The sequence below is a fragment of the Canis aureus genome, chromosome 13, assembly GCF_053574225.1.
Source record: "Canis aureus isolate CA01 chromosome 13, VMU_Caureus_v.1.0, whole genome shotgun sequence".
In the NCBI taxonomy this organism is placed as follows: domain Eukaryota; kingdom Metazoa; phylum Chordata; class Mammalia; order Carnivora; family Canidae; genus Canis; species Canis aureus.
Window position 1 is genome coordinate 51,940,212 of NC_135623.1, and position 25,492 is coordinate 51,965,703.

At 36.9% G+C, this 25,492-nt stretch overlaps 1 protein-coding gene and 1 long non-coding RNA gene across 8 annotated transcripts in view; one reads left to right on the forward strand and one right to left on the reverse strand.

Annotated features, from left to right (window-relative positions):
* The window catches only part of TTC29 (tetratricopeptide repeat domain 29), a 237,006-nt gene extending 217,555 nt beyond the window's left edge, over positions 1 to 19,451 (reverse strand). For 4 of the 5 annotated variants that reach the window (XM_077846272.1, XM_077846274.1, XM_077846275.1 and 1 more), the window contains exons 1-4: positions 19,317 to 19,451; positions 18,677 to 18,724; positions 14,212 to 14,309; positions 12,162 to 12,245 (exon numbers count right to left, since the gene is read on the reverse strand). In XM_077846272.1, coding sequence (XP_077702398.1) covers positions 12,162 to 12,245; positions 14,212 to 14,303 — 176 coding nt within the window. In that variant the 5' untranslated portion in view covers positions 14,304 to 14,309; positions 18,677 to 18,724; positions 19,317 to 19,451. Of the gene's footprint in view, positions 1 to 12,161; positions 12,246 to 14,211; positions 14,310 to 18,676; positions 18,725 to 19,078; positions 19,252 to 19,316 lie in introns of those variants that run through there. The other variant, XM_077846273.1, reaches the window with a different exon arrangement.
* LOC144282505 (uncharacterized) lies at positions 8,483 to 24,585 on the forward strand. Of its 3 annotated transcripts, none has more exons than XR_013350958.1 (6): positions 8,483 to 8,641; positions 11,101 to 12,339; positions 17,594 to 17,721; positions 21,518 to 21,747; positions 21,928 to 22,026; positions 23,933 to 24,585. It is a non-coding gene; the product is annotated as an uncharacterized LOC144282505 (long non-coding RNA). The 3 variants fall into 3 exon arrangements; XR_013350957.1 differs by lacking the exon at positions 23,933 to 24,585 and adding an exon at positions 16,809 to 16,895 and having other exon boundaries at positions 21,928 to 22,785; XR_013350956.1 differs by lacking the exon at positions 23,933 to 24,585 and having other exon boundaries at positions 21,928 to 22,785.
* Positions 24,586 to 25,492: the final 907 nt, after the last annotated feature.

Genomic DNA, 25,492 nt, shown 5'->3' on the forward strand with positions numbered 1-25,492 from the left:
ATTTCCCAGGCAAATGTCTACAGAGCAGTCTTACTGATTCATTTAAAATGAAGTTACAGGGACATCTGGGTGGCTCAGTGGTTGAGTGTCTGCCTTTGGCTCAGGTTGTGATCCCAGGGTCCTGGGATTGAGTCCTGCATGAGGGGACTCCCATGGGGAGCCTACTTCTCCCTCTGCCTGTGTCTCTGCCTCTCTCTGTGTCTCTCATGAACAAATAAATGAAGTCTTAAAAAAATAGAATAAAATGAAGTCACATAACGTTGTTCCCCGCTTAAAATGTTCCAATGATTTCCCAATATACCTAGAATAAAATTTAAGCACTTAAAAATTATTCTAAGTAACTTCTAATCCCTTAGGAATACCGTGAATGTAATGAAAAAAAAATTAAAGGGCAAAAGAAGTTTGGAAAGATTCTTTACCATTGATTACCTAAGAGTTTTGGAAGACACTATAGTGATTAATTATTTTGTGAATTAATGCATAATTAATTTTAATTAAGAACTGAGGGGATCCACATTGGTGAATTCCAAACAACTAAAATCTTTAACTAGAAAAATAAATAGTCTATAATGAAACAAAACTAGCAAATCAAAACATATTAAATTTTTCTAAAATATATTTCTCATTTCCCTGCCATATGAAACAGAGTAAGGAAAACAAACCAATACTTTGTTACTAAATTTCAATTACAATGTAAACACAGTTTAAAGAGTACCCAAAGGGCTCAGTTTTATTTGCCCTTCCAAGGTATATCCCCAGACTTTTGACTTTTTATTAGTGGCTAATTCTTTTGATTGCCCTTTTATCAGATGGCATTTCAACATGTTAGCCTCCTCCTCACAGTCTCAATCCACAAGAAGTTAGAAAAATGAGAGGTTTCCAGAGAAAACAATATAGCCAAGCTTGTTAAATCAAACAATCCAATTTTATAGACATTTCTGAGTCAACTGACTTGTCCTAAATATGATTCCATACATCCCTCTTGATAGTAAAATGCCATTTTCCTAGAGCTTTTCTCTTCTATGTCAAAGTTTGCATACATATACTGATGTTGGTTAATCTAAATCTGATATCTTAATTAATGGGGTATTCCTGATAATATTATTAGTGGAAAGAGATGGTCAAGTTTTATCCAGGGGTATGTAGATTATGGTGAAGAAGATGATATATTCTTCTCTACTTAGGTTTTCTCACAATATTCAATTTTGTTTAGCATGAAAAAAGTGCTTAAAACATATAAAAGATGTTTATATGGTGATATGTAGAAAACTGAGATTAAGTGAAATCACAGTTTGAGGATATATTTATACCCACACACACACACACACATACACATACATACATACAAAACACACACAAATACACACATTCTATATATATATTTATAAACACACTATATATAATTATATATGTGTATATAGAGAACCTTTGAAAATCAAAGAAAGTGCAGATTATTTAAAATGATCTCAGAGAATCATTCCAAACAAAAATTTAAGTTCCAAATAATTTAAAAATGATTAAAGTATCCTCTATACGTTTTTACACTCTTTTTCTTTAAGTGGACATTTAAAATTTCTTTATATCAAAAGAGAATGCTTTGAAAAGTGGTAGCGTAAGAAGCTCCACCAATCTGTCTCCCAACCTAGACAATAATTGCAGCTGATGTAATTATTTTGGAGTTCTAGAGTTTACTGAAGCTTTGCAACTTCCAAGGGAAGACTTGAACAGTATATTGTGATTAATTTTTTGGTCAGTTTCAACTCTTAGCTCAGTAGCAGCCACTCATTCACCACCCACAAACCCCATGGCAGGCATCCATGCACTAGTTCCAGGTCCAGCATGTAAACAGCTCACAGTAGGCAATAAGGACCCTGTCTTGGGGTCCTATCTACTGATCATTGATTGTTTCTTCTGATCATGGAGAGGCAGACACAGAAGTGGGTAGCCATCATTGCACATATACCTCTATTCTTATAAGCCCCTCCCTTTCAGACTGAAGCAATATACAGGAGACTCAAAGGGATGGTGCTTTTCTGGCACCACTCTTTTCCCCTTCATTTTTTCTCTTTTTCACTCTTCAAAAGCTAGACATTAAAAGCTAGGATATTTGAAAGTAAATGTATATAGGAGGGAAACACATGCCCAAGGAAAGGTGCATGGCAGCCTGGGTGGCTCAGCAGTTTAGCGCCGCCTTCAGCCCAGGGGTGTGATCCTGAGACCGGGGATCGAGTCCCACGTTGGGCTCCCTGCATGGAGCCTGCTTCTCCCTCAGCCTGTGTCTCTGCCTCTCTCTCTCTCTGTCTCTGTCTCTCTCTCTCTCTTTCTCTCCCCCCACCCCGTGTCTCTCATGAATAAATAAAATCTTAAAAAAAAAAGAAAGAAAGAAAAAGAAAGGTGCAGGCTCAGGAAAACATCTAGGAAGGACCTTAAAAGTACACCTCAGGTTGATCCTTGACACGAAGACAGACTACAACAATAAATAATAAATTAAAAAAATAAAAACAATATAGCCACAAATGCTGTAAAAGTTAAAGAATCTGATTACCAGAGTTACCACAGTATTAGATTAAAATGTCCAGTTTTTAACAACAAAAAAATCATAAGGTATACAAAGAAATAGGAAGGTATCCCATTCAAGAGGACAAAAAACAAACCAACTAAAACTGTCCCTAAGAAAGACCAGATTATACAGAAAAAGCACTTGACAAAATTCAATACCTTCATGATAAAAACACCCACCAAATAAAAATAGAAACTACTTCAACATGATAAAAGCTATATATGAAAAACTCACAGCAAACATAATACTCAATGATGAAAGACTTAAAGCTTCCCTCTTAGATCAGGAATAAGCAAAGATACAATTTCATCACATCTAAAAAAAAAAAAAACAACAATTTCATCACATCTGATCAACATAGTACTGGAAGTCCTGGCCAGAGCAATTAGAAAAGAAAAAGAAACAAGAGGCATCCAAATTGGAAGGAAAGACTAAAATGATCTGTTTCCAGTGTTGTAGAAACCCTATGTAGAAAACCCTAAAGTCTCTACACACACCAAAAAAGCTTATAGAACTAATAAATTCAGCAAATTGGCAGGATACAAGGTCAACACACAAAATTCAGTAGATACCTAAATACTAACAATAAATTATCTGAAAAGGAAATTAAGAAAACAACTTTGCTTACAATAGCAACAATATATAAAATAAAATACTTAGGAGTTAACTAAGAAGATGAAAGACTTGTACAATGAAAATTGTAAATGTAAAATATTGTTGAAAAAAGTTAAAGAAGACAAATAAATGGAAAGGCAGACATATAAACCAATGGAATAGAGTCAGAAATAAATCTTCACATAAATGGCTAAGTGATTTTTGATAAGGATGTCAAGACTATTCAGTGGGAAAAAACAATCTTTTTAACAATTGATGGTCAGAAAACAAGACATCCACATGCAAAAGAATGAAGTTAAACTCTTTTTTTTTTAAGCTAAACTCTTACCTAACACTGTATACATAAATTGAAATGGAACAAAGACCTAAACATAAGAGCTAAATCTATAAAACATTTAGAAGAAAACTTAGGGCAAAAGTCTTACAACATGGGCTTTGGCAATGATTTATTGGATATGACACCAAAGGTACAGGTAGTAAAAGACAAAATAGACAAATTGGACTTCATGAAACCTAAAAACCTTTGTTATCAAGAAGCACTATCAACAGAATGAAAAGGCAACCTATGGAATAGGAGAAAATAACTGCAAGTCCTAAATCTGATAAGAGATTAACATCTAAATATATAGACATTTAAATGGACAGAAGACTCAAACAGACATTTCTCTAAAGAAGATATCCAGATGACATGAAAAGATGCTCAACGTCACTAATCCTTAGGGAAATGCAAATCAAAACCACAATGAGATACCACCACATACTATGATGGCTACTATTATAAAAGCAGAAAAGAATAAATGTTGGTTAAGATGTGACAAAATTGGAACCCCCATATGTTGTCAGTGGGAATGTAAAATGGTATAGAGACTGTTGTGGCAGAATAGTGGTTCCTAAAAAATATTAAAAGTAAAATTACAAATTATTTAGAAACTCCAGTTTTGGGTTTATAATCAAAAGAATTGAAAACAGGGTCTTGAAGAGATCTTTGTACACCCATGTTCACAGCAGCATTTTTATAGCCAAAACATTGGAGCAACCCAAGTGTCTATCAATGGATGCATGGATGAGCAAAATATGGTCTATATATACAATGGAATATTATTCAGTCTTAAAAAGGAAGGAAATTCTTACGTATGCTACAACACAGATGAATCTTGGGGAAATTATGCAGTGAAATAAGACAGTCACAAAAGATAACTAATGAATGACTATAATTATATGAAGTATTTATATGAATAGTCAAAATAATAGAGACAGAAAGTAGCACAGTGGTTCCTACAGGCTGAGGGGAGAGGTGTTGTTTACTGGGTACAGAGTTTCAGTTTTGCAAGATGAAAAGAATTCTGGGGATAGATGGTGGTGATGGTTGCGCAATAGTATTAATGTATTTAATGCCACTGAACTGTACACTTAAAACAGTTAAGATGGAAAATATTATGTTATACATATTTTATCACAATCTAAAAATCTTTTAAAAAGAGAATAATGCTGTACAGTTCTAATGCAGAGTTAGGCATCACTTAATTATGCTATACCAGAAAAGACTCTGATCTGGTAATATCTGTGGAAGCCCTGGGAAAGCAAAAGGATACGTGTGTGCCCATAACCTGGTTTTGCTTTAAGTCCTGAGAAGGTGATGCTAGTTACAATATCTCCAGTTTCCAACACAGAAAACAGAATAGGGTATAGGTATGAGCCAGGGGGTGATTTTTACATAATTGCAGTAATATCAACATTTTGACGATTATTTTTTAGCTATAATGGAGAATGGAAGAAAACCTCATTAGTTTTAGATCTTCCCATACCTTCTTTCTCAATACAGACAGAATATAAAATCCAAAACAAAACTCAACATAATAAAACCATCTTGCCACATGAATTACAGGTGATGTGGCTGGGTCGTTGCTCATCCCACTGACAGTTCTGATTCAACCCTTATGGTACCTGGGTATTTATCTCCTTTTATCACTTTGTTCCTTGTTCCTGAAAGAACAATTTCCCAGATGATTTCCAAATAAAGGAGAGCCATTGTATACTTTCAGCTTCATAATCTGTTATGGGAAGAGCCAAGTTCTCTGGCTATATATTCCTTATGTGTCTAAAACTGTAGGTTTATATGTAAAGCATCTTATAGTAATAGTAAGTTTAAGTGATTCGTAGAAATGTTTTAAAAGTGTTTGGAATAGCTCAGCAGGCTATACAAATTGTATTGCTTGGTACAGCATAAGTTAGCTTATGAAAAATTTACTACAAGCTGAAATTAAAAAAAATTTTCTCTTCATTGGCTAGCATTACTGAATTTGAAATGTATCTCTTAGTAGAAACTCTATCTTCTGAACATGCTAAAAATGATACCTAGTACAAAGCTAAATATGTGACTATACATATTTAAAGAAAAGTGACAAATTAATATTAATACCTAAATCAACACATAAAGTTAATGTGAAACATTTAGGTTATTTATATTAACTAATAAATGCCTTAAAAGAAAAAAAAAAGATCAATGACAGTTAAATAGCTAAAGTGGGGGTTGTCTATTTGTGTTTCATATAGACAATCTCATTTAACTTTCATAAGAATTTCCCCTTATTATTGTACTCTTCAAATACTTATGGAAATCAAAGATTAGATAAATCAAGTAACCCGTGTAAGATTACACAGGCATTAAGCAGCAAAACCAAATTTCCAACTGAGGAGGAAATCAGCTCCCTAACAGCCAGAGCTGCAGTGTCATGATTCCTATGCTTTTGCCTTACAAAGATTTCTAAGTCTAATAGAGCTGCTAAGTTTAAATACCATATATGAAAATAATATTTTAAAGCAACCTTTTAAAGGACATAAAGACATAAATGCCTAAGAAATTGGCATTTCTGGGATCCCTGGGTGGCGCAGCGGTTTAGCGCCTGCCTTTGGCCCAGGGCGCGATCCTGGAGACCCGGGATCGAGTCCCACGTCGGGCTCCCGGTGCATGGAGCCTGCTTCTCCCTCTGCCTGTGTCTCTGCCTCTCTCTCTCTGTGTGACTATCATAAATAAATAAATAAATAAAAATTAAAAAAAAAAAAAAAAAGAAATTGGCATTTCTGTGTTCTGTTGACATTTGAAGTCTTTCCTTGTCTTTTATTTATTTAGACTTAGTTTTGATGAAAATCTGGGATCCTTTTTGCACTTAGGGAAGATTTTTTTTTAAAGTTCCTTCCAATTACATTTTTTAAATTCCAAAATGTTAAGCTTTATTAATATCACTATTCTTTATTTTTTAAAAAAATTATGGTCAAAAAAGTCTTTTCTTTCCTAGTTTCACATCCTAGAGATCGGTAAGACAATGCAAGTGTGTCTGGAAGACAATATTAGAATTTAAATAAGGAAGCAAATCAATAAAAATAAATAACAAAGAAAGGTATTTCTCCACTCTTCTTGTCACCATTCTCTGCTATTGCCTAATTTTTTTTATATTCATGAGAAGGTTAGGAATAATCACCTCTCCATTTCAGAACATCAAAATCCTGTCTCTTTCTCAAATCAGGAGAACTTAGCTACCCAGAGGGAAAGACGGGCAGCTTCCTTTCCCTCTCTCTCCTGCCTGTTCTTGTTAGTCATGCAACCATTTATTTGGCAACTGTCCTTTCAGAAAGTTAATTTGCAAAGAGTCCATAGAGAATTTCACTTATTACTTTACAAAAGAGCAAAATATTTTGGAGGGAAAACAAAACGATTTCACAAAATTATTTAAAAGTAAACAAGATAAATGAAGCAGAGGAACAGCACACGTGAAGAGACCCAATTTCCCACAGGATTATCATGAAATACCTCCTGAATAAATGTCTCCCTCCTCTTCCATATATTCTGATTACCTGGCCAAGGTGCAGATCCAGGTGCTAAATTTGCTTATAACAAGAATATCTGTGGTTCATAAAAGCACCTTTGGTTCCAGACAATTTTGAAATAAACTCAAGATGAAAACTTAGTGCTGGGAAAACGCCCATTTACTTTAACTGCCTAAGTAGAAGACAATTCAAAATGAGGAAGGGGAGAAGGGCTTTAAGAGATATGAAAATAAATGGCTCTTTGTTTCTTTATGACCCAAACTTATTGAATATGGTAACTGACAGTTCTAATCGCCACTGTGCTGACAAAGTGATGCTTAGCACACTGCAACTGATGATGCTGGAAAGATGCTCTGCAAGAAAGCAATATCTTGGAGATGCACACAGTTTTGTATATGTGCTGCTGAAGCGAGCACTGTACACAGTTTTGAACCAAATCTATTCTTCCACATAATAGAACATGATATCTGAAGCAGAAAGTAATACTGAGCAGATTAGCATTCTCTGTCCCTTGATGATTTTGTTTATTTGTATCCTCATATACATAGCTGAAGCTGTAAAAACTGCCCCCCAGAAATTTGTATCTGAATCTACAAATGATACTTTCATTACTTAGCTACTCGAAGCAATTACAATATGATAATAAGTGATACTTTCAATCCTTTTAAAAATACTGTATTCTGAATACAGTATTCAGAATAAAAAAATAAAGTATAAAACCACAACAGGATCTTCTTTAGTTGTTAAAGGTCAAATACCATCAATGACCTATTTGAAGATTTACCTAAGAAAAATCAAATTGTCAGTGTCAATTATATTGTACATGAGTACAAAATTGGGGGAGATGTATCTACTAGGCACAGAAATAACCCAGTCTCTTAAGAAGTAATGAAGCATACTGAAATTATTCTGTAACTGTAGATGATAAAAAACCCAGAAGCCCTTTGCTTTTGAACTACTTTACCCATTCCAAAGTAAAATGATCCCCCATCAATGGATTCAGCCATTTCAGGAACAACTACCCTAGCTTGTCCTGCTCAACTCCTCCTTTAAATTTTATATCCCTACTTGTGTACATAAAATACCTTTGAGAAGTTAAACTGCTTTGATTCAATACTCAAACCAGTCACATACAACACTGACCTTAAAATATTGTAAGCAAAGAATAGTCATAGCAGGATACCTATTTGATGGTGTCAATCTGACACTTATTTCACTCATTCATTCATTTAACTTGCCAGTGTTGAGCTCCGTCCATGTGGCAGGACACACAGAGACACGCCCCTGGTCCTGTGCAGATCCATTCTGCTGGGGATGAAGACAGCTGACATGCAGACTCGCAATGCAAGAGGGGGAGCAAGTTATAGCAGAAATAGAGTAAGTAGAGGTGGGATGAGGGCTACTGGATTATGAGGTCAGGGAATGGCAGACTGAAGAGGTCACATTCAAGGTGACACCCGCATGACAAGAAAGTGTCAGCAATTAGGCCACAATGAAGTGAGTGGTGGGGAAAATGGGATAAAATGAGATAAAATCAGAGAGGTCATGGAAGTCCAAATGAGGCACAGCAAAGTCCAAACCATGATAAGCCTTAGAGTTTACCATAAGAACAATGGGAAGCTCTCAGTGCGTATTAAGCAGGTGAGTGTTATGATCTAATTTTTTTTTCAAAAGATGACTCTGGGTGCTGAATTTTGGCAGAGTTCAAGGGGATATGAGAAGAGCATTTGGGAGACTATTCTAGTGATCTTGGCAAGGGATGATGGTGGCTATGCAATGAAGGGAAGTAGATGAACACAGGATATATTTAGAGCTTCTATATGATAGGACATAGTGATGGATTAGATGGGGGAAGCGGTGAAGTCAGGGTGCAACTCAAGGCTGCCTTAGTGCCATTTACTGAACTGAGGAAAGACTGGGGATAATTATTGGGTGGGGGAGGTGAGGGAAAGTAGAGGTAAATCAAGAGTCCAGTTTGTGGCCAGATTAACTTTGGAATGTCTATTAAATATCCATGTAGATATATAAAGGAGGCAGTTGGATATAAAAATTTGGAGCTTAATGGAGAGCTCAGGGCTTGATTTACAAATGTGGTAGGCATCAGGGTATTTTAGTACTTAAAACTTAAAGACTGGATCCGGGGAGAGAGTCGCAGGGAATAGAGGGCCTAAGACTCAGCCCTAGGACAACCCACCACTGAGAGTTTAAAAAGAAAAAGCCAGTCAGGAAAGAGGAGACTAAGAGCACAGGCAGAGTCTGGAGAAAAACCACAGAACATGGCATCCTGGAAGCCACGGGTTCAGAATGACCAATGAGAAAATGCTCAACTCTTACCAAATGTTGTGAAGACATCAAGTAAAATGAGTACAGAAATGCAGTCATTATACATGGTAAAAATGGAGATTTTAGTCATTCTAAACAGAGAGATTTCTGTGACTTCTGGGACTAGAAACCTCTTTTGAGTCAATCGATGTAAGAGTGGTTGCAAATACCGAGACAGTGCATCTGGTTGCTATGAAAGGTACAGGAAAATGGGATGGAACCTGGAGGGGGATAAGAAATCAAGGAAAATACTACAGAAAATATGAATGCTAGTGAGATTGATCCAGTAGAAAGGGAAAATGATGATGTAGAAGAAAAATATGTTTAAATGCAGGATAAAGACTTGGAACAAATAAGAGGGGATGGTAGCTAGAGCACAAGCAGAGGCATCATCCTTAGATGAGAATAGGAACTCTCTACCAATCATGATAGAAGGAAAGTCACAGAGTGTGAGTCTACATATAAGTAAATTGGTATATTTTGGGTCAGATGATGATGGGTTATTTTGGGACTAGACAGAGAGCACATACATATTATGGGATATCACAGCTAGTGTGTATGAATTATATAATGAACATAATGTATATATATAATTATATAATGAACATATATATGTATATATAATCATGCCATATATAAGGAATATGTATATTACCATCTTAGAGAAGAAAAAAGCAGTATATAGAGAGACTTAATCTTAGATATTGCTTTTGTCTGGTTGAAAATTTGATTCATCAATTTCTCCTGCTTTTATACTTGGGATCTGTGAAGTACTGGATGGGTAACTTTATAATGCTACCAAACTGAAAGCCAAACTTAGAATCTGTCTTCCTTGGCAGCTTTCATCCTACCACTTTAGTTTTCCCTGATTTCCTCTAGACCTCAAGGCTGCACTTCACAATATAATCAGCACTCATTCATTACATATTTGTTTTCTGTTCATGAATCTTATTGTCTCAAACAGAAACAAGGATGGAGCCAAATATTTTACAATACGTTATCACTGTCTCTCTCACTGTGAAAAACCTAGTATTAGATATAAAGTAGCACTTAAATGCTTGCTGACCAATTTATCTTTCTAGAGTTGACTGACCAATTTATCTTTCTAGAGTTGACTGACTAATAAAAAGTTTTACGTAGCGGTTCCTTGGTCAACAGAATATGCATAATTCCTCATGGCACCTGCTGAGTATTGCTGGGAGTGCTGAAATTATTCATCAGTTTTCTCCTTTACATGCTATTCAATTAGTTTGTCTGTGGCAAAGTTTAGAATATGTATCAATCAAAAGCAGAAGAGTGAGCTAAGTACAAGCTATCTTCCTATTAAGGTTTGCTTTAGCTTTGGTCTAAAAAAGTATTCAGCTGAGAAAACTTTAAGGAAAATGCAATTGTAAGGCTGGAGAATTACCCAGTGCTATTTGTTTTCTGTAGCATACTATGGATTTGAAATCAATTTGGGATAAAACTTTATTAAGTTAAAAAAATCAATTTGGTAATATCCTTAATGGAAAAAAGTATTAAGAGAACACCCATCAGCATGTTTTGCATTGTTTTAGACCAAAGTTTTCTCCAATGAAGACTGAAAGTTTAGCAGATTTCAAGTGCTATATATGGATTTCTAGCTTGTTAAAATAAATTTAATTCCATATTTAATTCTTAATTGTTAAGCCAATTACAGATATTTGGATATCATTATATTTTAGTCAGAATGAAAATATCACATATATTTTGCTTTTAAGTATCATCAGACAATATTAACTTCTAATTTTATCCAACAGGTTATCATGGAAAGTTAATAAATTAACAACCAGAACAACTTTAACCAAAGGTCCCAGATACTACACACGGCAGTCAATAGTGTTCGAAGGAAGACAGTGATTACAGGTCATGTAAAAATTTTAGGACTCTATAAAATAAAGTAGCTACTGACAGAATGAACTATTCCAATTTTCCATGTGATGTGCAAATTGACAAAGATAACATCTAATAAAGTGAAACATATCAAGAGATTTGGAATTTTAGACTCTATGAAACCTGTACCAAAAAATCTAAAGAAAACTCTTTCACTGGACTCCCATAACACTTGATAATAGTGAGAGGATATTTTAAAAACATTTATTGCATGAAATACCTTAATTGAATCATTTAATGAGTTCCATAAGACGCGTGTGCATTATAATATTTCTTTTTCAACGCTTGCATCTAAAGATCTGATGTTAACCAAGTCTATAGCTAAGAAATGTTAAATCTATTTAGCTATTATTTTAGGTTTCTATTCATTTCTCACTAACCTACATAGATTTTTATATTGTTTTCAGATCATAAATTAGTTTCTAACTAGTGATAAAATGGCAAAGTTTATATTGCTCATTGATAAAATAAATCCAGACAATTTAGAATTATTTAAATAGCAACCAATAAGCTATGATCCATTCATTCTTTGTGCGGGTTTTGGTGGGTTTTAAAACATTTTTGTTTTAAATCACTAGGAAAAAAAGACATGATCTTTCTCTTAAAAGCTTTTTTCTCCCCCATGGAGGCAACACACCTTAAAATGGAAGTTAATAAGCAATTAATGGCACAGACTTAACTAAAATATTGCAAATGTGATAGTATAATATCTTGGTAAATATGAGAATTTTGAAAGCCATAAAATTAAAGACTTTGATATGTGTAAGATCAATAGACATGACTTATCACTATTTAATGTGAGCTTTAATTTTTAAATGCCACATTCCAATGAAAAAGTGTACTGCACAGGAAAATTGAAATTTCAATAAAGTATCAAGACAAAAGAAACAAACTTTATATTAAAGTACCTTTAAGAGGTTATACTTACGCAGCAACCTCCTCTTTTGACAATCCTTTGAAATTCACCTCCAGATAATGATCTATGTCATCTTTTTCTTTGATCAACTGAGACCTAAATGAAATGGAAAGAAATAATAAAGCACTGCTTTATCAAGTTGAAAAGCTCCCAAACATAAAATGCCACCAGGAGAACAGAAATATTTAAGGTATAATACCATATATAATAAATATTGTACAATAACTATAGAGTTAGGTTGTTGATTAATAATTTCCAAATTTTCAGGGGAGGGGCGTGAGAGAATGGGGTAACTGGGTGATGGGCATTAAGGAGGGCATGTGATGTGATGAGCACTGGGTATTATATACAACTGATTAATCACTGAATTCTACCTCTGAAACCAATAACACATTATATGTTAATTAATTGAATTCAAATAAAAAATAACTTCCAAATTTTCATTTTCTTGAATGTTGATAGGAAAGGATTTTAAACTCAGTGTGCAAACAAAACACCAACACATTAAAATAATCAGCATTCTTAAATAAATGGAATTTTCTCCTCAAAGCTTATAAGCTCTTCCATTTTGCTCATGTTGCTTTACATTATAATTTTCCAATACAGAAGTCATATTCTGTTTGGTGCAAGATTTTGAACTAAGAACACCTGCTTGATACAAACACATCATATTTATTTGTTCCAAATATTACCAAATTTTGCTGTGAAATGTTTGAGTTTTTAAATCACACATAAAATTCAACTTATTATTTTTAAAAAGTGATTTTAAGGAGACTTTACTGAGAAATCTATTACACCGGTAGCATATTTATTCTTCACTCTCCCTCACACCTTTAAAAACAAGCATAATACTAACATCTCATAACAATGGGAAGATGTGAATAAACAAGCATCTGTTTTTATTCAGAAGCTAATGGAAAATCTTGATACAAAACTCTGCCTTAAGTGGTTATGAAAAAATGCTTTTCTTCAATAAAATGAATACAAGAAATAGTTTTCTTTAAAATCCATCTTATTTTAGAGATACGAGATTGGGCTGCGTTTTTGCTGGTGTTGAAAAGAAAATGGAATCTCAAGTGTTTTATAAAAGGCAGGAAGAACAAGCTTTTTCAGACTTTGTAAATGTTCCACATTATTCAAAAGTAAAATTGAAAATAAGAACATAAATATATATATATATATATATCCTGAATTATGCATGTATCAAAAAATCTGTTTTTCAAATTTTCTGAGAAGAAACTTTGATTTGCTGTTATAAGGGAACTTTTATGTTAGTTTAGCTGTATGCATTTATTTTGGTCCAGGGACTTTGGTCTTTCCCAGAAATACTATTCTTCTCAAAACAAAGTAGTCTCATAATACTTTGATCATTATGCCTTGCCTGAAGTGAAAAGTTGGCATATATAGAAAATAATCAAACCTACATATGCAAATTATTTATATAGATAAATAATATGTGCATCACTATAACTCAATAAAACCATAAATGGGCAATTTCTGAATAATACAATCCTCATTAATATTATGAAAAAATTCATTGTCCTCTGTCCTGTGGTTTCTGGGCAGCAACTCCAGCAGCTCAGCAGCCGTTTAGTGTAGCAGCAGTGTGATGCTGCATTTATAGCCTCGGGATCATTTCAGTACCTAAACCTGGCCTGCCAGCTCACACTAGTAGTAAGACTGTGTCCTCTTTCCTCCAAATCAGAAATTAGCCCTCAGGACCTTGCAGATTAGAAGCTGTCCACCTTTCACTCCTAAAGTCTCTGCTTTCAATTCTCCACCCACGTTTTAAAAAGGAAATATATCTCCAAAGTTTTATAGGACCATGATGTAATTAGAACAGGTAATAAAACAATCAAATGGGTACTAGCTTGATAAATAAATAAATTCTTAATACTTGAATGAGGTTCATTGATCCTTTGAAACAGCAAATTTGAATATTCTGAACGTAACAATATACGTTTGTCTTTGAACAATTTCCTTTGCTGAGATGTGCTATTGACATTTCTTACTGCAAGAAATTCATTCTGTAGGAAAAGAAATGAAAACCAGGGTCACGTACCTTGGAATTGTGCTGGGGGAACATGGCAGCTTCTTTCTGGCTAAAGATGTAAGCTTTGGGCGTATCACGGGCAGTGGGGGCAGGGTGGTCATTTTATACTACAAAAACCAAAACAAAACAAAAAACCCAGAAACAGTATTTTAAAGAATGAATCTTTCAGAGAATCCTTTAAGACATTATTAGAGATCCACAGTCTGTCATCTGAGCTGAGAATGCCTCTGTGTGTAGAGCTATAGCTCTGTTATTCAGGAATGATACTCAGTGAGTGGATTCTGCAGGTTGCTTCTCATTATTTTCTTCTACCATCTGCCTTTTGGCCAATTTATTACTTGTCTGCATCTCTACTACCAAGTGGATAAGGAGAAAATCTGATAAATGAATGAAGATTCAGACAATCAGGAGCTTTGGTATGAGTTTTGTTAAGGGACATGGTTGCAATTAAAGAGTGAAGATTTTTAGGACAGCCATGGATTCCAAATGCTCATGCTTTGCTTTCCTGTTACAATAAATAATTGAAAATTGCTCATACTTTGCTGTTTTCTAAAAACTTTCTCACTCACAAATAAAGGCTTTGCCTTAGAAGTGATGGCTGCTAAGACTGATTCTCAACAAGCAGACAGCTGCCCCAAGAGACACACAGCTACCATAGTGAAACAAATCACTTCAAAATATAGAGGTCCAGAAAAGATTGTTTAAAACAACAATATTTTATTATCTTTCACACTTTTTGTGGGTCAGGAATTAGGACAGGGCACATCAGGATGGCTTTTCTCTGTATCATTATGACTGGAGCCTCTTCTACAAAGACTCAGAAGCTTGGGGATAACTCAATGGTGGGGGGTGCGGTCAGGAATCATCTGTAAGTGTCTTATCTCTTATATCTGGTAGTTGATACTATTAACTGGGATCTTAACTGGGCTGTTTGCTAGAACACTACATGTGGCCACCTCATAGGCCTTGGACTTCCTCACAGAATGGCAATCTCAGATTTCTCATGTGGTGGCTCAGTCCTCCAAAGGCAAATATGCCAAAGAAAAGCCAGGTGGAAACTATATCCACTTTCACAGTCCAGCCTTAGAAGTCACATAGCATCCCTTCTACAGGATAAAAGACCTGTTCACAGTCTAGGCTAACAAACATAGATTCACCTACTGATGGAAGAACACTGACTTCACATTGTATAAAGACAATGTGGGATGGAAGATACTGTTGTGGCCATTTTGAGGAAATGCAGTATGTCACAGTGGGGAAGGTTACTGAGTAAAATGAAGGGGATTCTGTAAAATCAAATTATCTAAAATTTATCCCAAGTAGAAGGAAGTGTGAACATAATGTCTGTGGACTTAGAATGAAAATATTGTCACATGCTATAAGGGCTTTCAGATGCAAAACAAAGCACACTTCTACTGTTAGAGAGGCATCCAAAAAGCCAGAGCTCCTTGATTCCATCATCACATGCACTAGCTTTGACCTCTACCCTTAGTTTCATCAAGCAACTGAAAGGTTTGTTTTAGGTTTCAAATCACTTACTTCCAGTATTTACTACCTGTGTAACTCTGGGTAAAGCACTATCAACCTGGGCCTTGAATATATTATGAAAATATTTTTTGTGTAATTAAAGAGAAAATTCTAATGCAAATCAGTGCTATGTTTTACACACAATGGAATCCTAGTATTACCCAGATTATCAGGACATGATATGATCCATGAAACAATGTCTACTTACTCTTATATAAAGCTTTAAAGCACACCGTCTGAACAGCAAATATTAGTCCTCTCCTACTTTATAACTTCATGATATGGTGACTTCTTTTGTAATTAAAAAAATCTGTTTTTCTAATAAGATGTTATATTAAATAGTTCAGTTACCTGGAAACCAGGACTTACTAAATGACAACTTTATGCAGAACGAGTGGTAAGAAGTTATGGTCCACACAGATAGATCTCACGTACAGGCTTGAAAGGATACCAAAGGCTCTCTCAAATGCATCTCCCATAAGCCTATTTCAGAGAAACTATGAAGAGTCTACGTTCCAAAGTCCTCTGATGTTACACAGCAAATTTGAGTAATCTCAGTTCTTAACCCTCATCTGTCTATCTCTAGTGGATTTCTAAATGGACAGAAGAAAACAATGACTGTATTTGCTTCAATTGGGGCATTTCATCCCCAATGAATTAGGTCTGTTCTGAGAGCCCCACTTTGCTTGCCAAGGGCATTTTGGCATAGGTGATTTCTACACAATTGCAAGGCCCTTAAAGGGTTCACCAAGGAGTTTCAAAATGAGGACACAGTACTTGTAATTTCTCCAACTACTAGAAAGACTGAGGTGCTTGTATACAGAAAGAAGGACCAAACCCCAGAGCTCAATCCAGCCAACAAGGTGTATAAAAGCCCCCCCCGAAGTTGGGTCACCTGTCTATGATGTAAAATGTATTCTTTTTTGACGTTTACTTGGGTTAGATAATTTTTGTTAGGAAATACAAGCATCTAATGAAATCAAATGCAAATGTTATACATGGAGAGGAACATGTCTTCTTTGTCACACATATGAACTGTGATTTTTTTTCAATATCTGAGTCGTTTCCAACCATTAAAGTTTCAGCTGCCAGTTCCTTCATTTTGCTCTCCTCTGATCTGAGAACATTAGCAGCAGGAGCACCTTTACTCTTAAATTTAGTTTAATGTAAGTATTGCAAGCCCTGCTGGCAAGCCTCAAGGCACAAACTCCAAATGTGGGGTGGTCAGAGCTGAATGATAAAGTGGGAAAAAAGTTATTAACTGAATGTTGGAATAAATAGCCCCCAACCAATCTATGTTGGAAGGTTGAAGCTCAGAGTTAGGGTAGAAGTTGAACAGGCTCCCTCCCTACTTTAAACCTCACATCCTACCTTGCTTATGCCTGTTGGGAAAAGGGATTTTTTTTTCACAAATGATACATGGCCACATAAAGGTATTTTGTTTTACACAGTAGGTAATGTGTGAACCGAATTTTATGGCACATAATATTTGAAATGCATCAAATACTTAAAGGGATCTTGCAACAAATTATTTTTTTAATCTAAAAATCACCATCTTCTTTCTAAATTCAGTCTCATTTATGCTGAATTTTCTTAAAGTAGGAAGTTGATGCATTCCAGCATATAGAAGCAGCCAGGAGGAAAGTGAGAAAAAAATGCAAGCATACTTAGAGACCTGTCATTTTGGCTTAAATTACACCTGTAAATAAAGCCTTTACTTTGTTTTTTTTGTTTTTGTTTTTGTTTTTTTTTTTTCCTTTACTTTGTTAATATGAGTCGTATCACTTTCCTGGTGTTGGCCAGGCAATACTAGGTGAGCTCTACCATGGGAAATGGGATTAATGATCTGGGATGATCATCCTAGGCCTGTCTGAAGCCAAAATGGAACACATCCTGAACAATGGCGCTGCATCTGGGTTCTCTTGGCTCAAGACCACAGAGGAAATCACACAAGATGGGTACTATTAAAGGAGGAGAATGGTTCTGAGCCAGGTGAGTGGAGACGGAGAATGAGAGGCACCCCTCTAGCTGGTACCAAAATGAGTTTAGCTCCAGGAGCTGAGGGTGAAGCAGTCTGTGAGGAGAACCCAGAAGCAGCTCCCCCAGTTACCAGCAAGTGGGCGGTGCTACACGTGGCACCAGGAAAGCTGAGACAAAGATCAAAAGGCTGCCTGAAGCCATTCCACTGTTGGTATTCAGAAGAGATTTGGTGGATTCTTTGATCTACTGGTTGGCTCTTGTTTTACGGTTGGCCCCCACATGCAAAGACAAATGAGAATGGAGAAATACAGGATGAAAGGTTTAAGAGTGCTGGGTCAGGTTGACTGTGTCCCACGGTGAGAGTTTAAATTTCTGGCCCCCAAGTAAAATTCTTCAAAGAGTAATCCTCCCGCCCACTATCCTCAGAGATGCCCTCCTCAGGAAACAGAGGAAGGGCTGGCCTAGCACTGTGTAGACAGAGGCTACTTGGGGAGTGACTATGTCCGAGGCTGACTACTATCTCTAGAATTCAATCACTGTGGGATGTGAGAAAGCCAACAAACCACCGAAAACAAATGTATTATTTGTCATCAAGAAAGCTCAAAATAAATTATTTTACTATCATCAACAAAATCATTTATAAGAATTAAAACTATTTACACTATCACCATAAGTTCTTTTACTATGAAAGATTAAAGAAAACTGTGGAAGAAATACCAGTAATTATGGTTCCTGAAAAGAACAAACAACAAAAATCACATAAAGAAGTTTAAAGAGTCGCTAAACGTTTATCCCTTGAATCATAACTTTGAGACACTTTTAGCACGCAGGGGTAGGTAATTAGATAAGCTGTTAAGTAAAATAAATAGAAATCATACATTTTCTAACCACTGACATTGATTGATGGTTAAATCAAAATATAAAGCAGGAAAAGAAGTGAAGGCAGGTCGTGGTTCAGTTGACTTACTTTTGGAGATCACTGCTGAAGGTCTCTCCAAGGCTTATGGACTTCAGCCTGAAAATCAGTAGTAATAATAGTAGCAAAGGAGAGAGGAAAACAGTTAAAAATTAGTTAATAGAATACCTCCCCTTCCTGTCCCAGATTGTGAAATAAGATTCCTTCATACAAATAATACCAAGTACCTACTAGGTGTTTAAATGTACTTTTTTTTTTAAATGCCAGAGTGTAATCCCTATAGGAGAAACTAATCACTAATTCAGTGAAATGCTGATAAATCCGAATTACGTATATGTACGTATATATTCCAGTACGAACGTGACCTAAGGGATAACAACTTGATCCCTCAAACTTGAGAGGCAGTTATCTTTACCCTAACCGAGGGCATTTCAGTTCCCTTTCTGCTCCTACCTAGCGCCAGAGGTCCTAATGATTTAGTCCTCCGCCTGTTGACTCTCCCACTGCCCTCAGGGGGTCAGGTGGACTGGGAAGCAGGAAAGCGCCTTTTCCGCTCCTATTTCTACTCATCTCTCGGGCCGGTTCGGGGCGCGGGCCTGGGCTCAGGATGCTTGAGACCCAGTCTACACAGTGCGGGCCTCTCCTAGGAGCTGGGAAAGTCCTGCCCGAGCCTCGCCCCAGCGTCACCAACCTCGGTGGACTGGCCCGCGGACCGTTCCGGCTCTGCGTTGGGCGGGAGTGTGTCCCCCTCCGGCCGCGGCCAGGGCCGGCGCGGGGCCGCCCCTCCTCCAGCGGTGCCAGGGGACCCGGCTCCGGGACGCGGGACGCGGGACGCGGGAGCGTCGCCCGGGTTACGAGGGGGCGGGGCAGGCCGGGCGGGGGCGGGGCTAGGCGAAAGCGGGGCTCGGGATTGGGCGAGCTCCAGAGTTCTCGGGACGGGGGCGGGGCCTGGGGGAGCGGAGCCTCCCGGGGGCGGAGCGCGCCCTCCTGACCTAGCAGGCTCCCCACCAGGGCAGCTTTGGAAAGAAAGTTAGACCGATTTCAGAAATTGGTTCAACTGTTCCAAGTTTGCCGCCCCGAGTCGCTTCCTTCATGGCACTGCATTCTTCACATTTTGCTACATTTCCTTGTTGTCCGCGGAGCTGATGGAAAAGCGCTCAGCTTGGCTTTGGGACCCCGGTGGCTTGATGCCACCTTATGCCCCTAGAAAAGTCATTCATTCGGGGAATCCCTGGGTGGCTCAGCGGTTTAGCGCTTGCCTTTGGCCCAGGGCATGATCCTGGAGTCCCTGGATCGATTCCCACATCGGGCTCCCAGCATGGAGCCTGCTTCTCCCTCCTCCTGTGTCTCTGTGTCTATCTCTATCATAAATAAATAAATTAGTTTAAAAAAAAAAAAAGAAAGAAAGAAAAGTCATTCATTCCCTTCTTCCTCAGCCTCTGTTGCAAGCAGACCCATCGTTTCCCTGCCCTCCATAAATATATTTCCCACTCCTATTTCCAGCAAGATAACCCAGTTTTGAATTGCGGTAAGCTAAAAACTCAAGACCTCTTTCATAGAGTCTTCTGCATCCTGTCTTATTATTATTAACTTAAAAATAAACGCAGGTTTTTATATTTACATTGACTAAATGTCAGCCTATTAATCTCAATGCATCATTCCATCATGTCTTTCACATGGAAATGCAAGGAAGTTGAGCTTTTTTGCCCATTCTCTCATATGTATAGAGGGCAAGAGAGTGACGATTGTTGCTTCTTACTGCTCAAATATAGATGCGCTGGAAAGTGAGGCTTTTATTCAGTGCTTACTGTCACACAATGTAGGAGAGTGAGCCAGCAATACTGCGTACACAAGTCATTCTATTAGCCACAAATTGATTCTCTTTAGAGTACAAACATAGCCATAACCACACTTTTCATTCTAACATCTAATTTGTTGCACCAAATTACGAAATTATTTCCACCAAGTAAGTTTACATCATGCATGCAATTGATCACCGTGAGTCCCCATAAACTGGGCTCCACATGATTCCCCACAGCAGTAAGGCCTGTTCTGTCCTCATACATTCATCTCCTAGTTATCAAACATCATCTTAACGCAGCTCCTTTGTGAACTGTGTGAATTCTGTTTCACTCCCTGCTGCTTTTTTTTGTTTAGAGGTCTGTGAATTCCATGCACCATTTTCCTTACATGAGGCTCTCCCTGGTTTGGCTTTCTTGGTGGCTTCTTCTTGCCTCTTTGGATTTATTCGTCTTACTTGCTGTTTTTGCACTGGTAGTTCCTTGACTAATTCTCTTTTTCCTTCTGCTTAATATAATATTTCTTAGAGCTAGGGAATTCAGTTAGAGAAATTTGTTTGCAAGTGGCAGAAAACCTCAAATTGGCTTGAGCAAAAAAGGAACCTGATTATTTCCTACAACCAGAGGATGCCAGCTTCAGTTGCAACTTTATTTATACATTCAGGGCCTTCTGAAAACTTTCAGGATTCTAGAGCACCCACCTTTCATCACACAGAATTAATCTTTCCCTCTCTCTACTCCTTCCTTTTAGACCAATTATATGATATACGTATCACTTTGCATGGATCTTGGGTTATAGGAGTTAATCTCTCCTGAAAGTTGTGAGCTTTTTGAAAGCAGAGACTGTTTTATTTTTCTCTCAATTCTCTGGAATAGTGCAGGGATTAGTATATAGCATATACTCAGAAATGTTTATTGAATTAACTGAATGAATGGCAGGATGGCTAGAGGCTCCTCAAACTGTCTTCCATTTGCAGTTCTTCCTCTCCCAGCCTCACCTAGAATTGGTGAGGTGGGAGGGGATACAGTTATAGTTTGAATGATAATACTGACTTAATAAGATTTAGAGTGCCCCCTTCTGACTTTGTTCTAGAGAAAAGTGTTACAGAATATCTCAGCCTGCAAAGAAGCAAATGATAATCCTCTAGGGGAACCAGTACATCTTAACTACTCCACCACAATTGTTCTCAAAGTGTTTCTGATATCTCAATCATCGCTTCAATCGTCTCAATTATCACAATCTTCCATGATAAAAATTACCCTGAATCATTCTTGTTTTACTGAACACATCCCCAAGGAATATCCGAAGAGAGAATATGTGAGGTAAAGTTTTTGAGTTCTTTCATGTCTGACAATGTACTTTATTTTGCCTGTGGTCATTTGCCAGGGTTGGGCATTCTAGGTTAACAATCATTTCCTCAGTTTAGAAGGTATTGATTTTTTTCCCCTGGCATCCAGTGTTAATGGTGAGAAGTCTAATGCCAATTTCCATTCTTTTGATAGGACCTTGTGATGAGATCTGTATCTGCAGTGACAGCCTCAGATCTCAGTGACCTAAAAGGACAACGTTTATCTCCTGATTGCAATTTGTAACCATCCCAGGTCAGCCTTGGGTTTTGCTCCATACCATCTTCAGTAGCAGAACTATGCTGAGAAGATTATTACCACCATCCCCCACCCTGAGAAGGGTTTGTGGCCGAGAGAAGGGAGTAAACTGTAAATTAGCTTTTTTAAAAAAAATTTATTTATTTATTCATGAGAGACACACAGAGAGAGGTAGAAACACAGGCAGAAGGAGAAGCAGGCTCCCTGTGAGGAGACCGATGTGGGACTTGATCCCAGGACCCCGGCATCACACCCTGAGCCGAAGGCAGACGCTCAACCGCTGAGCCATCCAGGCGTCCCTGTATATTAGCTTTTAAGGGCTGTGTCCCTGTACATTAGCTTTTAAAGGCTTCACCCAAAATTATATCCATTATTTCCTCTCCTATTTCACTGGCCACAAGTCACATGGCCATGCTCAATTTTAAGGGAGCAGGTAACATTAATCTTACCGTGAAAGAACCGGGTATCTACGAATGGTCATAATGAATATTCCAGATCTGTTTTTTTTTTTTTCAACTCAAGCATTTTTTGGATTTTTAAAAAATCTTTTCTGTTCTGACATTTCATGGGGCTCTCTAGTGGAACTTGTCAACCGAGTATTCACATTTTTCCTCTGATTTAGCTACTTGTCTTTTATTTTTTAATGTTTACTTTTATTTTTTTCTATGATTCTTGCTTATTAAATGTAGACCTAGATTTGTCCCTTTTTATCCCTATTTTTTTCACTTTTATTCTCTTTGCCTTTTTATTCTAAAATTTGGATATTTTGTATGGCATTATTTTTCTGTATTTTATTGATTTTCTTGTGGGTAGGAGAAATCCTATTTTTAAGGCTTTGATAGCTCTTGGTTTTTTACTTATCCTTTCATAAAAACTCTTTTATGGATGTACTATCTTTTATGGATGTACCATTATTTCTTAATATATTAATTAATTTTGTCATGTTTTCTCTGAATTTTTTTTCCTCCAGAAAATTCTTTTCTTTTGTTAATGTTGATATTTCTCTTTTATGTAGCTATTGTTCGTTATTGTTATATTAGTTGGCATTAGATAATTAGCTGCTAGTAAAAGAAAAAAAATACAGAAGTGAAATGACACTCCAAGGTGTCAGATTCCCAATTTCTTTTATCTTGTGGCTCCACTGTATATGGATACCATTCCCAAGATCACTCATTGTCCACAATGGCCACTTTACAAGTTTACATATGTATTTTATCTGAAGGAAGGATGCATAGGGGAAGGATGGCATACTCTTTCCAAAACGATGAACACATCCTTTCTTGACTACAAATACCACTGGGAAGGACTTCATCACAATGTCCTCTTTAGCTTCAAGGGCCACTGAAAAACATGATCTTTATTTTGAGCAGCCATATAATTTCCTAAAAGTCAAGATCCTATAACTATGGAAAATGAGGAATAGTGGTTAATAGGGGACAATCAGCATCAATGCTAAAGACGTCAGTTCCTATGTAAGAAAGAAAGACTGGATCTCTCGTGTGGGTTTCCTCTATTGTTGTTGAAATGGGATTGTTCTCCAAGTTTCCTCTTTGGGTAAGAATTTCAAAACTCTGGATAAGGTGGGTAAGTCCCATCTCCTTGGGTTTCTTTTAGGGTGACAGCATAGGGAACCAGCTATCCGGCTGTGCCCTCTGTGGGGGAAGTATCAGGCTTGAGGTACCAACCTGGGCACCTGGAACCTAAACTTTCTGTTGAAAGTTCGTTTAAAGCCTTTTTAAAGGATTGTGGTTTAAAGTATTCCTCCTGCTCCCTGCTCCCTGTTTAGGAGTGAGGGAGTTAACTAGGGGGTTGAGTGGTTACATTTATCATGTTCAGACTTTTGTTTGTTTCCCCCTCTTTTCAGCCAACTTCCTCATTTCCTTGCTCTCCTTTACCCTTGTAGATGCTGAGCAAGGACTCCAGGGTTCATAAGGGAAGATTGTCCTCAGCAGCTCCAGAGCTGTGGCTTTCTCTACCTGTTTCACCTTTTACCTTCTGCTCCCTTCCACTTTGTATCTTGAGACCATTTTGTAACTCTTTCACCCACTGACAACTACTACCCAATTTTCATCAGTTATGTTTTGTTTGTGGTACTTATACATTTTTATTTCACTGGGATCTCAAGGAGGACGGAAGATAAATACATGTGCTCCGTTTGTCAGCTTCTAAACCCTTTTCAGGAATAGAATACTAAAATAAGACAGAGGAGAACTTTTTTTTTTTTTTTGAGGAGAACTTAAAGAGCAGAAAAGAAAGGAAGAGAAATTATAGAACAAAACTAGAAAATGTGATGAAAAGCAACAGGGAGGCATCGATTAAATCATAATGATCAAGTCACCAAACTATTTGTCTTGAATTAGTAATAGATAAGTTAACTAATAGAATTATATAAAATTGTGTATCAAATTAGTTTATTTGTGTGGGGGTTGGCTGTTATACATTCATTTCCTCTTCCTAAAAATACATCTTGAGGAAATATCAAATTCCATTAGACACAATCCACTGGGACAGTTTTAGGTATCCTTCTGTCACTCTAGTCGAGAGAGAATAATATGACATAAGAAACTCTATTTCAGGCTTCCACCTTGGAATTTGAATTTTGAGCAGCAAGACAAACAGCCTGAAAATGTTTGGCATTTATTCCATACCAGCACTGACCTCCTGCCAGTGTAACTCTTGCCAAGAAACCATTGTTGTGGTTTCTGCTTCCTTCGCCTTGGAATCAGCATTGAATCCTGCCACTTCCCAAGCCCAGCTCTTCAGATCTCTGTCCATTTTCCTTTCGATTAAATTAAGTACAGTAAAATTCTGTTTCTTGGGATTAAAATCCTGATGACATAAATGTTGGTACCAGAGGCTGTGCTGGGGAAAGGAGTATATCCCAAACTTTTGGGTTGTTAGATACTATACACTAACTCTGAGTTAATGCTAATACTAATTTTTAATCCATTATTAATAGATTTAAGGTAAATTTAATTGCTTTTTAAAAAATATAAAATAGGCCTAGGAAACCCTGGGCTCATGCTTTGGTTATTCTTCTGATGGCAGGAATTTTTAGTGACAACCTTACCTATAGAATAAAGGTTATTAGGGTAAAAGAGAGTCTAGAGGAAGTTCTTGAGGTTCTCCCCTTATGCAGCTATTACACTGGGTCATATCATTGAAAAGATTCACCAGATTCTAGCAAGGCTTACTCAAAAAAATTTTTTTTGGGCAAAAGGATACACAAAAGTGGGGTCAAGAAAGCATAATGCAACTTCAGATTGGCCCTGAATATCCACATAGAGCTTCTTTGGTCCTCCGTCAATTGCATATGATGCCCTTCATTTTCAGAACAAAAATGTACCAGGGGAATCTTTTATTTATTTTTAGATTTAAGTCTTAATATATACTTTACTTTTTTTCTACTTTTTTCCATCTTTACTAAGGAATAATTGAAAAATTATTGAAAAACATAACTGCA